The 17,760-nt window shown below is 39.8% G+C and overlaps 1 protein-coding gene across 2 annotated transcripts in view; it reads right to left on the bottom strand.

Moving 5' to 3' along the window:
* Positions 1 to 17,760, bottom strand: part of dgkb (diacylglycerol kinase, beta) — a 506,131-nt gene that overhangs the window by 226,758 nt on the left and 261,613 nt on the right. For both annotated transcript variants that reach the window (XM_078421953.1, XM_078421946.1), the window contains exons 17-19: positions 11,085 to 11,170; positions 6,677 to 6,766; positions 3,425 to 3,585 (exon numbers count right to left, since the gene is read on the bottom strand). In XM_078421953.1, coding sequence (XP_078278079.1) covers positions 3,425 to 3,585; positions 6,677 to 6,766; positions 11,085 to 11,170 — 337 coding nt within the window. The remainder of the gene's footprint in view (positions 1 to 3,424; positions 3,586 to 6,676; positions 6,767 to 11,084; positions 11,171 to 17,760) is intronic.

The raw sequence follows: 17,760 nt of genomic DNA, 5'->3' as shown, positions 1-17,760 counted from the left end.
CAGCCCACTAAGTCCACGCCGACCAGCGATCCCCGCACTATCACCGCATATTAACACTATCCGACACACACCAGGGACAATTTACACTTATACCAAGCCAATTAACCTACAAACCTGTACATCTTTGGAATGTGGGAGGAAACCGAAGATCTCGGAGAAAACCCACGCAGGTCACGGGGAGAACGTACAAACTCCGTGTAGACAGCACCCGTAGTCAGGATCGAACCCGGGTCTACTGGCGCTGTAAGGCAGCAACTCAACCGCTGTGCCACTGTGCCACCCTCAGTGGAATAGGGTGAAAGACGCAAATCCTTAGTGTGACGCTAGTGAGTGGTAGCAAGGCTTTGCCACACTGCTGGAGTCCAGCAGCACAGTGTTCTTTGACAAGCTGCAACATGGATCCCGCTGCTCAGAAACCCGTGCATGGAAGTCGAAGGCTGGAGGTTCCGACCCCAGCAGCAAGTTTTGTGGGAAAACGGAGCATACATCACTCTTTCAATTCATCTCCACTGAAGAAACTGAACTTCAGTTGTGATGTGCACCATATATACACTACTGTACATGAGCGTTCCTGTAAAGTATGCAGGACAGATTCCAGCCCTTTTTAAAAAAATATATAGATGAAATGGTCTGGTTAAGTTAAGCTTAAAAAAAAGCTCTTAAGATAAAATACCAGGAGTGCCGGAATTCAATTAAGATCTGGAAATCTCGCCATCCCAGATAAGATGATAGAACAGAGGACAGACACGGGATTCAAACTTTGAAAAGTGCCCGTGGTGCCAGAGGTAGCAACAATTACTGAAGGGAGCCTGAATGCAAAAGCGTTTCACACATCTGTTCGTTAATGTGAATGCTTTTTACTTTCTGGAATCTGGTATAATTTCTGTGTACAGCTAGGTCAGCAAAACAGTGTAATTATTCAAGGTGTCACTGTTAAATGGTGGCAGCAATGCTGGGTGCCATGAAGAACTGCATCGCTGTGATAATAGGAACAGTCAAATCACTCTTTGTCAACAAAACTAAAGCAACCTGAATAAAAGAGTCAAAATCATTCAGTATGGAAACAAACCATTTGGCCCATCACATCTGTGCTGACCAGTGGACAGACATGCACAATAAACCAGAGGAAAAACAGCCCACAGATGCTGTAATCTTGAGCAAACTGCTGGAGGAACACAGTAGGTCAGCCAGCATCTGTGGAGGGAAACGGAAGAAGGGTTCCGACCCTTTGTCTGTCCATTTCCCTCCACAGATGCTGCCTGACCCATATCCTCCAATTGTTGTTGTTTTTTTGCTCCAAGCTCCCATCTTTCTGTAGCACATAGCCTTCCACACTGAGTCGATTTAAGTGCGGCCTAGACATCTCATAAATTCTGTCAGCACCACTCTCTCCGACAGTGTATTCTTGGTACTCACCACTTGCTGGTAAAAAAAATCTCCCCCTCAGATTCCCTCTAAATCCCTTATTCTTTATCCTAAACTGAAAAGAACATTATGCTCTTATTCCAGAAATATTAATGGCATAACTCTTTTGGCACATGCTCCTGATGTGAGTCAACATTGAAGGAAGTGCCAAGTCGAGGGCAGTGGATTACAAGCCATAATGCGTCCTAATGCAGTTATTGAATGCTCAATAAAATTCTCATATTTCAGTGAAAATTTGCTACTTCAAATTCTAATGATGCAACATTCAACAGGAGAGAACAAAAACTGCACAACCATGAAATGCGGGGGGGGGGGGGGGGGTGGAGGGGGGGGCAAAATGTGAAAGTTCACACCCTACATGCAGCAATTCTGCAGAACTAAGACAGGGAAACTCCCAAGTGTGTTGTTTATTTTTGATGGGAAAAATAAACATACTCTGGGGTTTGGATCCCTCTCCAGTATTGCTCCTCAATTATGTTATACATGAACTCAAGAAAATAGGAACAGGAGTAAATTATCTGGCCCTTGAAACTTGTACAACCATTTAATGTGATAATGGCTGATCAATGTTGGCCTCAACTCATCTGGCTGCCATTTTTCCATTCCTCTCTATTCCTTGATCTATCAAATAATTATCTACCTCCACTCTCAGTACTTCTAATGAAGCTTCCAACACCAGTTAGAACAGAAAATTCAAGAGATTCATCAGCAATTGTGAGACACAAACCTCAGTTTTAAATGACCGGCCCCTTATCTTGTATTTCTGTCACTTTATTTAAGACTCCTCAACGAGCGAAAACATTTAAACTTCTAGCCTGTGCAGCCCTCTTGTGATCTTATATGTTTGAATAATGTTACTCCTCATCCTTCTAGACACCAAGGTATAGAGGCCCAAATTATTTAGTCTATTTAGGTATGACAACTCTGTCATCACAAAAAATAACCTTCTGGATCTTTTCTCTGCTGCCTCCAATGTTACTACATCATTTTTTTAAATGTGAGGTGACCAAAATTGCACGCAGTTTGAAAGATGAGGCCTCACATTATGCACAATTGTGAGAAAACCTATTTTTAAACTCTGATCCTTTTGCCATGAAGGTTAAAATGGTATTTGCCTGCTTAGCTACCTGTTGGCCCCGCCTGCTAGCATTTTGTGATTCATGCACAAGAACAGCAAGACTTCACTCACTTGCCGTCCCTCTCCATTTAGATAATAATCTGTTTTATCTGTTACAAAAGAGCATCACCTCACATTTACTCAAATTAACCTACCTTTGCCAGTTTTTTGTCCAGTTACTTAATCTATCCTGATCCTGTTGCAGAACTACAGTATCCTAATCACAAATTGCTGTTCCACCTATTTTTGTATCATCAGCCAATTAGAAAACCTTTTATCTGCTCCTTCCTCCATGACATCAATGTGAATATGAACAATTGCAGGCCAAGAACTGATCTCTGCAGTACTCCGCTAGTTACATCCCTCCAGCATGTGGAGGACCCATCATTCCATCTCTGTTTCCTGTGAGATAGCCAGTTTTCAATCCACTCTAACACACTTCTTCCGATACCATGGGGTATTAATTTATGCACCAGCCTCCAATGCGGCAACGTGTCAATTGCAATGTGGTTTTCTAAATACACCATATTTACAGGTCTCCCTCTATTAACTCTTTCTGTTACCTCCTCTAAGTATTGGTCAAACGTGATGAGCCTTTCATGTTGACTAGGTTCAATTATATTCAGATTTCCTAAATGATTAGCCATTTCCCCTTTGAATTTTGACTCCAGTTTCTTGCCAAAAACCTCTTGGCCAATCGTTCCCTGCCTTTTGGCCATTTTGGGGGTTTTTTAACAAGGGAGTCACTGGCTATATTATCAGCTGTTATATTGGAAGTCTTGCCGATTTCAGTGAACCAATGTGTATTGCAGCAGCAATGTGGAAATGGAAACACCATTTTAAAAATATCCACTGGAGTAATAATGCATCACATAAACTTACCACTCCAATAGAGAAATAGTTGTTGATAATATTGTAAGGCACTGGGTCCCCCTTTTCTTCTTTGTTGTTGGGAATCACCTCAATTTTCCACCTGTCGAGCATGACCACTGTGCGGTTCTCAATGTCTTTGATGATCTTCATCAGACTCTCACCTTCATAACCTGGTAAGGTATCAAAGAAAAATAAACTGTCATATTTGTTGAAATAAAATACAAAGAGCTGGAGTAACTCAGCAGGTCAGGCTGCATCCCTGCAGGACTTGGATGGGTGACGTTTTGGGTCAGGTGCCTTCTTCAGACCAATTGTATTGGTGAGGGGGGAATGTTGGAAGAGAGGTGGGGCAGGATAAAGTAATACTTTTCTTCCTAATCAAGAACCTATTAATCTCCATTTTAAAACTACCGAATGACTTGACCTCCACAGCCATCTCCACAGTCTAACAGATGGGTGAACTTAAAAACTTGCTTAAACTATTATTAAAAGCTTGAGTGTGACCAGCCATCAGGATCAGCATATGTGGCTAAAAAGCATATAAAAGTATGAAAAGCAGCATTCAAAGACACTCCTAATTTGTTTTTAGATCGGTTTCAAATTTGGACCATTTCTACAGAGCTGTCAACACTTCAATCAGCATAAGTAATACAAACTAGGCAGTGTGGAATAGCGGAAATCATTCAGCCATTCCTTCACATTATCTTGGATCACTAGGTTAATTCCCGGAATGGCGGGACTGTCGTATGTTGAAAGGCTGGAGCGATTGGGCTTGTATACACTGGAATTTAGAAGGATGAGGGGGGATCTTATTGAAACATATAAGATAATTAGGGGATTGGACACATTAGAGGCAGGAAACATGTTCCCAATGTTGGGGGAGTCCAGAACAAGGGGCCACAGTTTAAGAATAAGGGGTAGGCCATTTAGAACGGAGATGAGGAAGAACATTTTCAGTCAGAGAGTGGTGAAGGTGTGGAATTCTCTGCCTCAGAAGGCAGTGGAGGCCAGTTCGTTGGATGCTTTCAAGAGAGAGCTGGATAGAGCTCTTAAGGATAGCGGAGTGAGGGGGTATGGGGAGAAGGCAGGAACGGGGTACTGATTGAGAGTGATCAGCCATGATCGCATTGAATGGCGGTGCTGGCTCGAAGGGCTGAATGGCCTATTCCTGCACCTATTCTCTATTGTCTATTGTCTATTATCAGTGCTGGAATCAAATTCTGCATTTCTCTGTATCAGTGAACCATCCGTTTGATTTTGCTGTCATGTATATAAAGCAAGAAGTGGATGAGAAATTAAAAATAAGATATTGTCAGTCCATGGGTGACCAACCAATACTCTGAGCAAACTGTTCAATGCTTGATGCACCCAATTAGTACATACTGTACTCTTTCAATACGCCAAAGCTTTAAGCAGAGGTAGTTATGAAAATGTGACTTGAGAATGCAAAATTTCCAGGCTAAGAAAATGAAAGTATGCTCAAAGATGTATAAAAATATTTCCTGGATTTTTCAGTAGTATGGTGAGAGAAATACCTGTTAATTCTGTCGTTACTCCATCAATTTACATCAACTTCTTCATTTATATGTGTTAATGTGGAAATCCTAAAGTTGCCGTTAGCAAACCCACTACACAATCAGCCTGTAATCACCTGAATGGACATGAATATAAGCTGTGTGCTAGGAGATCCTCCTGCAAAATACCCTGACAATCCCACACTTTAACCAAATTCAGTTATAATATTATAATTGTAATAATAGTCAACATTCCCCCAAAATTAAAAAATTCTGTTCGAGTCATAGAGTCAAACAGCCCGGAAACAGGCCCTTCAGCCCAACTTGCTGAGCAAGATGCTCACATAAGTTAGTCCCATTTGCCTGTGTTTGACCCATATCCCTCTTACATGAATAACCTTTCCTATCCATGTACCTGTTTAAATATTGTTGTTGTACCTGTCTCAACTATTTCCTCTATCAGCTTGTTCCATAAACTTACCACCCTCTGTGTGAAAAAGTTGCCCTTCATGTTCCAATAAAATCCTTCCCCTCCCACCACAATCTATGCCATCAAGTTCTTAATTCCTCTACCCTGGGAAATACAGGTTTATGATTTTTTTTTAAAGAAAAATGTATGATTTCAGCTTTTGACTATTTTCGTCCGTACATTTCGATCTTTATTTAATGCATTGCGTACCGTGTAAAATGCTAATTAAAATTGCTTCTTGGTTGCCTTTTTGTGAAAGTTAACCAGTTTAACATTATCCTGGCTGCTATTGATCGCCACTGCAAAGACTCACAGACGATTCTTTCCAATAGATATGTGTGGCAAACGTTTGCAAGGAAAGTGGGAAGCACAATCTTTTCACCATTGACTTCTAATTCTGGGCTATTATAACATGGTGGCTATTCTCTGCAGTTCAGATTAATAATTCTGCAATACCTTGCCACCTGAAGTTCAGATTAATAATTCTGCAATACCTTGCCACCTGAAGAACTGCCTGGCTTCAGAATTTTGTTCCAAATACAACAGTTACTCACTCAACAAACGTTAGAAAACCTTCAGTCAAGTGTGCCCATTGCCATTGGAAATTTTTAATTTGTGTTTGACTTTAACCCTAGATGTAGTGTACATGACCTTGCCACTTATTTCCAAATCCCTTTACAAATAAAAGGATACGACTTCAGATTTGGACATAACCTACTACGAGGATGCAACATGCGCTCAGATTTGTTCTGGTCTCCAAATTGATTTTAAGTCTCAAGTTTCCATTCAAACAGCATGAGTCAGTGTCTGTGAATGGAGTAATCTTTTGTCTTGCATTTAAAAATATTCCTTGATACATTTAAGGAAGGAGGGGGGAAGGGGGGGTTGGTGTAACTTGCCACTGTTTAAATAATGCAGCTGACTATTGATTTAATCGCAGAAATTAAATACTTTTGCTCTATTTAGTGATTTTAAATAACCAAAATACACTATAAATAGTAGTCATCAAATAACACATTTAAAAGGTTTATGTTGGTCTGCTTAAACCTTAATAATGGCTTCAATAACCTCAATGATCTGCAAATAATTTCAACATTTTAACCAGCACAATACTTAACATTACTTAATTTGTGCCAAAGCTAACAACCTTGAAATTCTGTAATCTTTTGATCTTATTTGGCAAGTCTTGGGTCAATTGTACGATCTGACACAAAGCCTCAAAACCCAAGGCTTTTATCAATGATTGGAAATGATTTAACCAAGAGGTTCCATCCTTACCTCCTCCTGATCTAAGACATCGAGCCAAGTCGTTGCCAGTTCCAAGTGGAAGAACTGCCACTGGAGGGTGCTGAGGCAAATTTGCTTTATCTGAAAGTAAAAATAAACAGGAAAAACAAAATGCAGTTCTTCCGATCGAGACATCACATCATACAGTACAGAAACAGGTCCTTTGACCCAACTCATCCATGCTTACCAAGGTGCCTTCCAGAGCTAGTTCCATTTACCTTTATTGGGTCCATATCCCACTTAACCTTTCCTATGCATGAACCTATCTAAATGTCTTTGAAACATTGTAATTCTACCTGTATCTGCCACTTCCTCTGGCATCACCACCACCCTCCGCAAAAGGGCACAAAACCTGCCCCTCACATCCCCTCTAAATTTACCTTATCTTTAAACCTATGCCCTCCAGCTTTAGACTCCCCTTCTGTGGGGGGACAAAACAATGCCCATCCTCTTGATCTTCATGGTTTTACAGACCTCTATATGGTCACCCCCTCAGCCTCCTGTGCTTGAGAGGAAACAGTCCCAGCCTATCTAGTCTTTTCCTGTAAATCAAGACCCCAAGTCCCAGCAACATTCTTGGGATTTTTTTTATATGCCCTCTCTTGCTTAATTACATCCTTTCTGTAGTATGACAACGAGAAATGTGCACCATCCTCCATGTTTGGTCTCACCAACATCTTTTACAGTTGCAACATGATGTCCAACCTCTTGTATTCAATGTTTAGGAAGGAACTGCAGATGCTGGTTTAAACCAAAGATAGACATAAAAAGCTGGAGTAACACAGTGGGACAGGCAGCATCTCTGGAGAGAAGGAATGGGTGATGTTTCAGGTCAAGAAACGTCAAAAGGCTGAGCTACTCCAGCCTTTTGTGTCTATCTCTTGTATTCAATGTTCCATCTTATGAAGGAAAATAGGCCATACACATTCTTCCTTTCTTTAAGAACAGAAGTAGAGATAATCCAGGAAGTTATAACTAGTGATAGGAAGCTATTGGAGAGGATTCTTCGGGATACAAGTTACTCGCATTCGGAAGAGAATGGGATAATTAGGGAATTCATCATGGGTTTGTCCATTGCAGGACACATCTTACTAACTCAATTGAGTTTTTTGAGGTAGTGGTGAAGGTAATTGTTGAGAGTAGGGCAGTGGGTGTTGCCTACGTGGACCTTAAATTCATTTTGAAAGGTCTGTCATGGTCGGCTGATAATAAAGATTAAAATGCATGGGATCCGCAGTGATTTGATAGCTTGGATTCAGAACTGGCTTATCCATAGAAGATAGAGCAGTAGTGGAAGCATGTTATTCTGGTTGGCAGTCTGTGAAAAGTGGTGCCCGCGAGAATCTGTGCTGGGATATCCATTGTTTATGGTAGATATAAATGACTTGGACATAAATGTAGATGGGTTGGTTCAGAAATTTGCAGAGGAAGCCAAAATTGGTAGAGTTGCATACAATGAGGACAGATGTTAAAGGATTCATCAGGATATTGATCAATTACATACTGTAGACACAAAATGCTGGAGTAACTCAGTGGGTCAGGCAGCATCTCAGGAGAGAAGGAATGGGTGACGTTTCGGGTCGAGACCATTCTTCGGTCTGAAGAAGGATCTCGACCCGAAAAGTCACCCATTCCTTCTCTCCTGAGATTCTGCCTGACCCGCGGAGTTACTCCAGCATTTTGTGTCTACCTTCGATTTGAACCAGCATCTGCAGTTATTTTCCTACAGTTACATACTGTATATGGCTGGAGAAGTGGCAAATGGAGTTTTGTCTGAGAAAGTGAAGTATTGGACTTTGGGAGATTGAATGCAAGGGGAATGTATACAGTTAAAGCCAAGACCCTTAACAGCATTGATATACAGATGGATTTTGTGTCCATGTCCATAGCTCCCTGAAAGTGATAACACAAGCAGATGGAGTGGTAAAGCAGGCATATGGTATGCTTGCCTTCATTGGTCAGGGCATTGTGTATAAACGTCAGGAAATCATGATGCAGCTTTAAATCACTCTGGTCAAGTTATATTTGGAGTATTGCATGCAGTTCTGGTTGCCTTTCTTTCGGAAGAATTTGGGAGGGTTTGGAGAGAGTACAGAAGATTTAGGAGAGGGAGTAATAACATGCATACAAAATACCCCAGCTGTGTCCTAATAAAATAAAGGAGCTCTTTCAACCAAAAATAAATGAATGATTAGATCAAGATAACTGACTTGATCACAACTGTGGGTTTTAATGGAACAAAGCAGGTGAGAATGTGATGAGTTAGCTTTCATGCTCTCAATTAACTTCTTACACTTATTCTAATCTTACGCAAATAACTGTTTTATCTGTTAACTGTTTATTAGTTGCAATGTTTCAGGATCAGACCTTTGTATTCAATGCCCAGGTCCTGTAAAAGGGAAAATGTTTTGTCAAATCCTGTTATTACCAACTGTATTTTGCCCATGTTTGTGGGGGATATGTGCTGTAATGGTGTAATTGGAGCTGTACTTGAACACTCCCTGTGAGGAAACACAACTGAAACAGGTTGACACATTCTTGTGTAGAAAGAAACTGCAGATGCTGCTTTATACTGAAGAAAGACACATTCTTGGACTCCTTCCTTAATGTCCTGTGGCTTCAGGTTTGTAACACCCAAACCAAGGAGAGGGTTGAGGAATTGGATTTAGTGCCAACTCTGCATATGGGTACTTAGACCAATGAAATTGCCAAGAATGTAAAAATCAAAGAAACTGTTGTCTCAGTAGTAGACTGTAGGTGTCTGGGATCAAATGAGAGCTTCAGATTTTATATTGGGATGGTCTCTATCAGTGCCATTTTTCTTTTGTGTTTCAGATAAATGTCTGATCTCCATGTGCAGGGGCGAAGGCTGGCAGGCTATTCAGTCGCTAGGAAACTGTTAAATTGTGATCAGTTATTGCCCATCGCCTGCAAGCAACCATCACTGGTTGGAATAACTGGATAGCTATTGTGGATTGCCGTTGAGCTAATTATGCTATCCCTTGCACAGGGCACTGAAGCCAATTTTAATCCCCTTGCTGTGACATCAGATAAGATCTGTTTAATTGGCACAGGCCATGGATCAAACCTGGGTCCTATTTCGTTGACATGGTTCAGTTACTCTTTGAGGGAACTGCCCCACTATTGTGCGATGTGCATGCACTTTGTGTCCCTTTAGTTAGAAGAATTAATGAGTTCTGCACAATTGTTTACACATGAATTCACAAACACACACGATTGCATTGATAATCTTTTATGTGGCAGAGCATCTGGCCCTTTCTATGTTGAGGTTGTGAATGAATCCTGGTTGCCTTGCTTGTGCCTGAATGGATTATAACTGTGTTAGAGAACTCTTATTTGTTTCAATGTTTTACTTGCAGCATCACCAAGACAACCTGGAACAGTTGTATTTAATATTTATAGCATGGAAGCCTTACAACTCAATAAGAGTGCATTTGTTTTTGGTGGAACATTCTTTAACCACGTAATTTGTTTCCCAGCCTCCGATAAATATTCATACTCTTAAATAAAAAAGATTAACACTGCACAGAGGGTAAAAAAATAAAATGAGCAGATCACAAGATGAAGATTTTCATGGCAAACCTTGTAACTTGATGAGTGGAAGTTTGTTGAAGGTGAGATTGAAGGGTGTTAGTGGAGGGTGTTAGTATGTTAGTGGAGGGTGTGAAATTATAAACTCTACAACACAGGTAGCATGGTGGCGCAGTGGTAGAGTTGCTGCCTTACCGAGCAAGAGACCTGGGCTCGATCCTGACTATGGGTGCTGTCTGTAAGGAGTTTCTACCTTCTCCCCGTGACCTACATGGGTTTTCCCTGAGGTGTTGCGGTTTCCTCCCACACTCCAAAGATGTACAGCTTTTGTAAGCTAATTGGCGTGGTAAAATTGTAAATCATCCCGAGTGTGTATAGAATGGTGTTAATGTGTGGGGATTGCTTGTCAGTGTGGACTCTGTGTGTGAAGGGCCTGTTTCTGTGCTGTATCTCTAAACTAAACTTAAAGAAACTAAACATGAGTAGAAAATGTCCAATGTCCAAGAACACAAGATTATAATAACATCGCCTTATTACTGAAAATAAACTTTTTCAAAAATGAGGGTTTCAAACTTTTGCAGAATGTGTGCAGCCTATTAACACATTCCCACCAATTGCAATTTTCTATCTCCAAATGATTCATTATTTCCCCCAAAATAAACTGAGGAAGCAAAGAGCTTCAAACAGTGAAAGACATTCATTCATGTGAGGATCTGCATTAAGAATCAGTCAATATTACAGATGCAATCTTGCCTTCACCCTGGTCTTTTTCTGTTTTATGTCAGGTTTTCAAAGTTCATCCAATTATGGTTGTAGTTCTCTGGCTTGCAGTAGCTAAGAATCTTACCTATGCAATCAAGGATCCATCCCACTGTTCCGTCTCCACCGCAAGCTAGAAGTCTAAAGTCAGGGACATCCCGGAAAAAATTTAATCTGGAAAAAAAAAAAGTTTGTGACAAGCCTATCCTTAACTCAAAGCAAAATACTGCAGATGCTGGAAATAGGAAAACACTGAATATTTTGAGAATTTCTGTTTTATTTCCAATTTTTAACTGAATGCCTTCTTTAAAAAGAGATATTCACTACGTTCCACAAAAGTTCTTGCACTGAATGATTTATCACTGGAGAGGCACAAGTGCAAAACCATTTAGTCTTTTTTGCTTCCTATGAATGCAGATCCTACAGGGATAGTTTCATTTATACATTTCTACAAACTGTTCCCATTTTCCAGCTTTCACCCTTAAGCTATTGAAATTTAGCATAGTTAATTTATTCTGTTACTTTTAGAATGTTCACGAACAATTTATCATCAACATGAATGTATTTCACTTTGTACAAAGAATTTTTCCTCACTTTTAAATAAAAATATTATTCAACATTATAGCCTCATATCTTCAATTTACACAACAATGGTGACAATAATGTTTATCCTCGATACTTGGTCTATAAATTTAAACATCAGTATTAAACCCGCTTCAAGATTTTAGAGAATTCAACCCTCGTTCCTTGTAACTCAGAATCATCATTCTGGCAAATACTTCAGGAACTACGAGAAGTATGCAAATACATGGATCATTCTACTGTGGTCTTATGGTTTAGATCTATGCTTTTGCATTCTAAGCAGAAACCTTTCAACCCATTTTACCTTCAAATGGATTTCTTTTAATAATTCCTTTTACACATTTCTATGGTTGGGCATATAGAAATGCTCATTCTCCAATCTGTAACCTCCAGCTGCATTTAGAAGCTCATGATTTAAGCATCATTCTATTTCCACAGAATTTTCACAACTAGAGTTATATGACAAATTAATTAGCAATCAGAATATTCAGTCTCTATTCTTTTGGATTCTCTGTAATTTCAGTTACTAAGAACGTTCTCTCTTCATTTTAGTTTCAGATTTGCCCCATAAATAATGAACTGAATAAAGTGCATCTTAAAATGAATTTGTACTTTGTCTTCTAAAATGATCGCCTTTAAACTACCACTTTCATGAAAAAAACAAATGTCATTACATTTTCCTTTCAAAATTGAATAACTGTACGTCAGACTTCAGACATTGAATTCTGATTCCTATATCAAAGTTTAGTACTGCTATTAAATTATCAACTAAATCAATTCAAAGTGATATTCTGATTTTGCTGAAATGAATAAAACTATCGAATTTAGTATTTTGTTTAAACAGGATCTCAGGTAACAAAGACCTGGTTGAATTATGCAGTCTCTGTGTGGGATTATAACTTAATGCTGTTGCTAGAAATGTAGCAACACTATTGAAATATAGTAATAAAATTCATACAGAATTAAATAGCTTTGAAAAGAGGAATTTCAGTTGATATAACTAATAGTTTATTTTTCTATGGGTCAAAGACGTTATTTGATCAGCTTTGATTTACAAAATATCTTTGTAAGGAATAACATCAACAAGTATTTTCATAACATAACATTGCAAATAATTACAAGGCATTTAACAGGAACATGATCAAAGAAATGCTCCTTTTGAACAGAGAAACCCCCAAGTCCATGGATTCAGTCTTGTTTCGAGACTTAGGAACAATCAAGACTGGGAGTCGATTGGCAACTCTGCATAGAAGTTCAAAAATCATGCTTCAAAGTTAAAATGTGCAGTTGGAGACTTAACTGTAAGTTGGAAGGGTAGAGGGAGTACTGCCAATCGAGTATCATGGCACTCGGGAAGCAAGTGGCATTGCTGCCAACTGCCACACAGCTCCACTGTTTGGAGTGTTGAAATATTTAAATGCAAGATCCTCACTCCTGACTTCAGCCAGCCTCCTGCTGTTAATTCAGAACTATAACATTCCATCTAAATAACAACTCCCCCTCTGCACCTAAAACTTAAATTGTTGCTCATGCAACTCCTCTATCTTCTGAACAGCAATCGGTCTCCATACATCAAATGCTGAGTGATAAATTGCAAGTCAGAACAAATTACTAGTCAGAACTGTGTTCCGTTCCAACCGGTTCAAATTAGTGCCGTTCTGCTGTACTTGTTCCATCTGGTGCTACAAATCATTATATTTTATTTTTATCTTTTTTCTTTGATGAAGTTCAGAAATGTAAACTTTATTCAGAAAAGTTTATCTCGCAAAGCACAAAGAACTTCAGCAACTGGCTTCTCCAAACCTCAGACCAAAATCTCTTACTGAAGTAATGCTATTTTCAGGTGCTCATTTCAAAGCACAAAGAAGGATACTTTTACTGTAACCCGAGAAGAGATTATTTGTAATAAATTGCTCCTTTTCTTCGAAAGCAGGTGCCTTTTGAGTAATGTCTTAAGGAGAACAATACATGAGATGTAAAGAAAACCCACATTTTCGAATAAGATCAAAACATAAAGTTCTGGAGGAACTCTACAGGTCAGTGGTGGGAATGTAGAGGTGGCCTTTTTCGGTTGGGACTTCCTGAACAGGAAGGAGTAATTGCCAAGGGAACGATCACCAATCATGATGCATGAATTGCAGACCATAACACTCGCATGTGGTGGTAATGGGCAAGCTACATAAAGCCGTGTGATTGGAGTGGAAATAATGAAAATCTACACCCTGCAAAAAAAGTTTTTTTAAATTTATTTATTTTTAATAATCCTTTATTCATCCCACAACAGGGAAATTTGCAGGGTTACAGCAGCAAAGTGGATAGCAAAAATATCTAGTCTACTGGGAGCAGTGCTGGTTGTGCAGTCTGACAGCAGCAGGAAGGAAGGACCTTCGATATCTCTCTTTCACACACTTGGGGTGAAGGAGTCTGTCACTGAAGGAGCTGCTCAGTGCAGTGACAGTGTCCTGCATGGGGTGGGAAGAGTCGTCCAGCATATGCACGATCCACAGAATTTGCGAAACCAACAACTATATGGACAATCTTGCATTATTACGTCCAAAAAATATCTACAGGCTCAGTTGGGACCACACGAAGACGACCTTTCACCATGGAGCAGTGCTTGAGAGGGGTTTTAGCATGACAGGGAGAATATGGCAAAGTTCAATTTCAGGCCTGCAAACAAAATCAATTGCTGGCAATTCCAAACAATCAATTACACTGCAGACCACTGCAGAAATGATTTCCCTCCAGAAAGGGAAACAAGGAATTGCAGGTGCTGGTTTACACAAATGGACACTAATGCTGAAGTAACTCAAAGGGTCAGGTAGCATCTCTGGAAAACATGGATAGGTGACATTTTGGGTGGGTCAGCACTCTTGGTTTAAGCCTTGAGAAGAGCTGGTGGAGCAACTTGTGGATTTAAGGACAAGTTGTGGATTTAAGCCCATTTCAAAAAAAATATCAAGCTAGTAAATTGCTACCAGCCACCTGAGGTATTGGAATGAGGGAGAGAGGCAGTGCAGTTACTTATGATGGGTATACAATCAGGAGTTTGTGAATTTGGAGGAACGTTCTTGTCCTTACTGCTCTAAATCAACACAACCTTTGACTCAAGCGCCTGGAGAATAATTTAGAACTGAAAACATGGGTGCCTTTCAGAAGTCTAGAAAGTTTAAGGGGGGTATTTAAACATAAGATAAATTAAGAGAGAGAATGAAATAGCACTGAGGAAAAAGGTTAACGTAAACCCTGAAACATTTAATGAGAGTATTAAGGACAAGAGGATAACCAGAGTAAGTGTAGGGCCTAATAAGGACCAAAGTGGCAATCAATGCATGAAGTCAGAGAGCATAGGGGAGGTCTTAAATAAATAGTTTTCATCTCTATTCACAAAAGAGGACATTGTAGAATTCAGGGAGGGGAAAAGTGAAATTCTAGAACATGTTATCAATGTAAAGGAGGAGTATTAGTTGCCTTAATAGAAGATAAATCCTAAGGATAAATCCGAACAGGCAAAGAAAGAAACTGGACCCTGATAGTGTCTTTCAAATCTTGTCTCCAAGCACGATGCCAATAGACTGGAGCACAGCAAATCTGCTGTCATTGTTCAAGAAGGGCAACAGAAATAAGACAGATGACTATTGCTCTGTGGTCAGAAGGTTACTGGAAAAATAAAAGAGGGGTGGAGGCGTATTATTCTATAATTGTGAAAGAAGGCATTAATCTAAAACTGTCAGCATGGCTAGTACCTGGATTAGAAAGACATACCTACCTAATGAAGCCAAATAGATTTAGCAAAGGGGGGCATCACAATCAGCAAGGACAAGGTCAAAATGGCTTCTTTCTGTGCTGTATTTGTCTATGATATCATATCATATATATACAGCCGGAAACAGGCCTTTTCGGCCCACCAAGTCCGTGCCGCCCAACGAACCCCGTACATTAACACTATCCTACACCCACTAGGGACAATTTTTACATTTACCCAGCCAATTAACCTACATACAGTTAGCAGGTCATCCTGTCTGATCAGTATGATTAATATTTATGAAGAGATAATAAATTGCATTGATGAGTACAGTGCAGTGCTGATGTAGTCTACATGAACTTTAATGGCAAGGTTTCACATGGAAAACTGGTTCAAAAGGTTAGGGCAAGTTTCAAATTGGATCCAACTGGTCTTGATCAGCGACATATTCACAGGTACCATTTCTGAGATCTTTACTACCCCATTGGTTAGATTAAAGTTTTTGATGTGAATGGCAGTGGCACAATCAGTTAGTTTACAGAAGGCAAAAAAATTGTAATATTGTTAATAATGATCTCAATTGTAGGCTACAGAATGTTTTTGAAAAATTAGTAAACAAATTACATTTGGAAATTAATCCTGATAAGTTCAAACTGATGTACTTTGGGAGGACTCATATTGGTACAACACATACACTGAATGGTAAAGTCTTTGGGAAAACTGAAGAAGAGAGAGTCTTTGGTGTAAAAGGCCACGAATCCCAGAACTTAGGTTAAAAAGGTGGTGAAGAAGGCATGAGATCTTCATTAACCAGTGTATAGAATAAAAGAACATGCCCAACCCACTCAACCTCTCTTTAAATATCATAAACTTCATCAGAGGAATCAACGATTTTTGCCTTGAGTGTAAAGCAAACGTGGAGATCAATAATGTGCACAGGCCTCACCAGCAACCTGTGAAGTTGCATCAGCATTTCCCTATCGTTATTCTCCAAACGCTTTGCAATAAAGTGCAGACTTCCTAATTGCTTGCTCCACCTGCACACCAACACTTTGTGTTTTATGTACCAGGACCCCCATATAATTGAGTACAAGAACATTAAGCAGGCTCAATAAGTTTAAATAATAATTTGCTTTCAAAGTCTTTGCTTCTAAAGTGGAAAACTCCACCTGCCAAGTTCTGACCACTTCTTTGAAAGAACACTAGAAATCACCAACAAACAGCCCTCTCATTTTTGTTGTGACACTGCCATTCCCCCTGCTGGGATTTTAAGCCTTCCTTGTGTGGGGGTCTTCCCACTCACAAAGAAAAGTGTTGTCACACAGGGTACATGAAGAACCCAACACCCAATGCTGAGGTTCCATTCCCTGGCTCTAGAGCTCAGCACAGCCAACGGAGATGTAAAGGGTGTGCTGCTGCTGCTGCTGCTGCTGCTGCTGCAAGTCAACATGGAAACATGGTGCAAAGCAGAAGAAGCCATGTCTGGAGGTTGGGATGAGGAAAAATTAATCAATCCTCACCTTACTACTGGGCAGGCATCAGGCATCAGACGTCCAAGTGTGCAATAAGTCAGGTACTCACCGCATGCAAATTAGATGCTTTCCCCACTTGTGTTGTGTAGCAAATGCAATTATGACTCCATTGAATTCACCGGACTGCAGTTTATGTTCAGCAGAATATATTCAGTTAAAAATATCACCCCCTTCTGCCAGTTACCAATCCCTAATCTTTCTCCATTGTAACATTCAATGATTACTGATGTGCAAGGATCAATGGAAGGTTACTACTACATCCCTCCAAAGGGTCTAAGCTGATTTACATTCCATTAAATGGCAATCAATGGCCACATTGTGGGACTCAATGTCAAGGAAATAAGAACAGCACCCACTCATTCTATTTTCTCTTTGCTTGCATTGCAGCTTTGATGTGAGGGGAAGGCACTGGGGAGTTGGAAGTTAATGCATTTGAGATTATTTTTATCAAGGGCATCTTGATGTTTCAGTTCCAAGGTTGCGTTTCTCTCACAGAATATCAGAGAGTTTATGAAGTCAGTCTTTTGCTGAGTGAACGTTTCTTTTCTGCAATCAATTTAATATCGCTGGAGAAAGATCAACAAACCACAAATTGGTACTTTTAAACCATCAGTCATAAGGATTCCCGATGTGAAACATTTTAGCGACAGCAATTTCCCTCTGCACATACTGCCTGACCTGCTCAGTTCTTTCAGCAGATCCCTATTTTTGCTCCAGATTCCAGCTTCTTGAGTCTCCTCAGCAACACGATTTGTCCCTGATGCGTGAATATTCATGTCATCATTATTTTAAGGCTCAGATACGATAGTGTGTAAAGTTGTGGCAGTATGGAATAATCAGAATTCTAATTGATGCAGTGAAACAAACTTTAGATTCAATTTGCAAGGATGCGAATAGCCTCCAAA

The sequence above is a fragment of the Rhinoraja longicauda genome, chromosome 2, assembly GCF_053455715.1.
Source record: "Rhinoraja longicauda isolate Sanriku21f chromosome 2, sRhiLon1.1, whole genome shotgun sequence".
Taxonomy (NCBI): Eukaryota; Metazoa; Chordata; class Chondrichthyes; order Rajiformes; family Arhynchobatidae; genus Rhinoraja; species Rhinoraja longicauda.
Note: the sequence above shows the minus strand (reverse complement) of the source record. Positions and strands in the feature narration are given on the sequence as shown.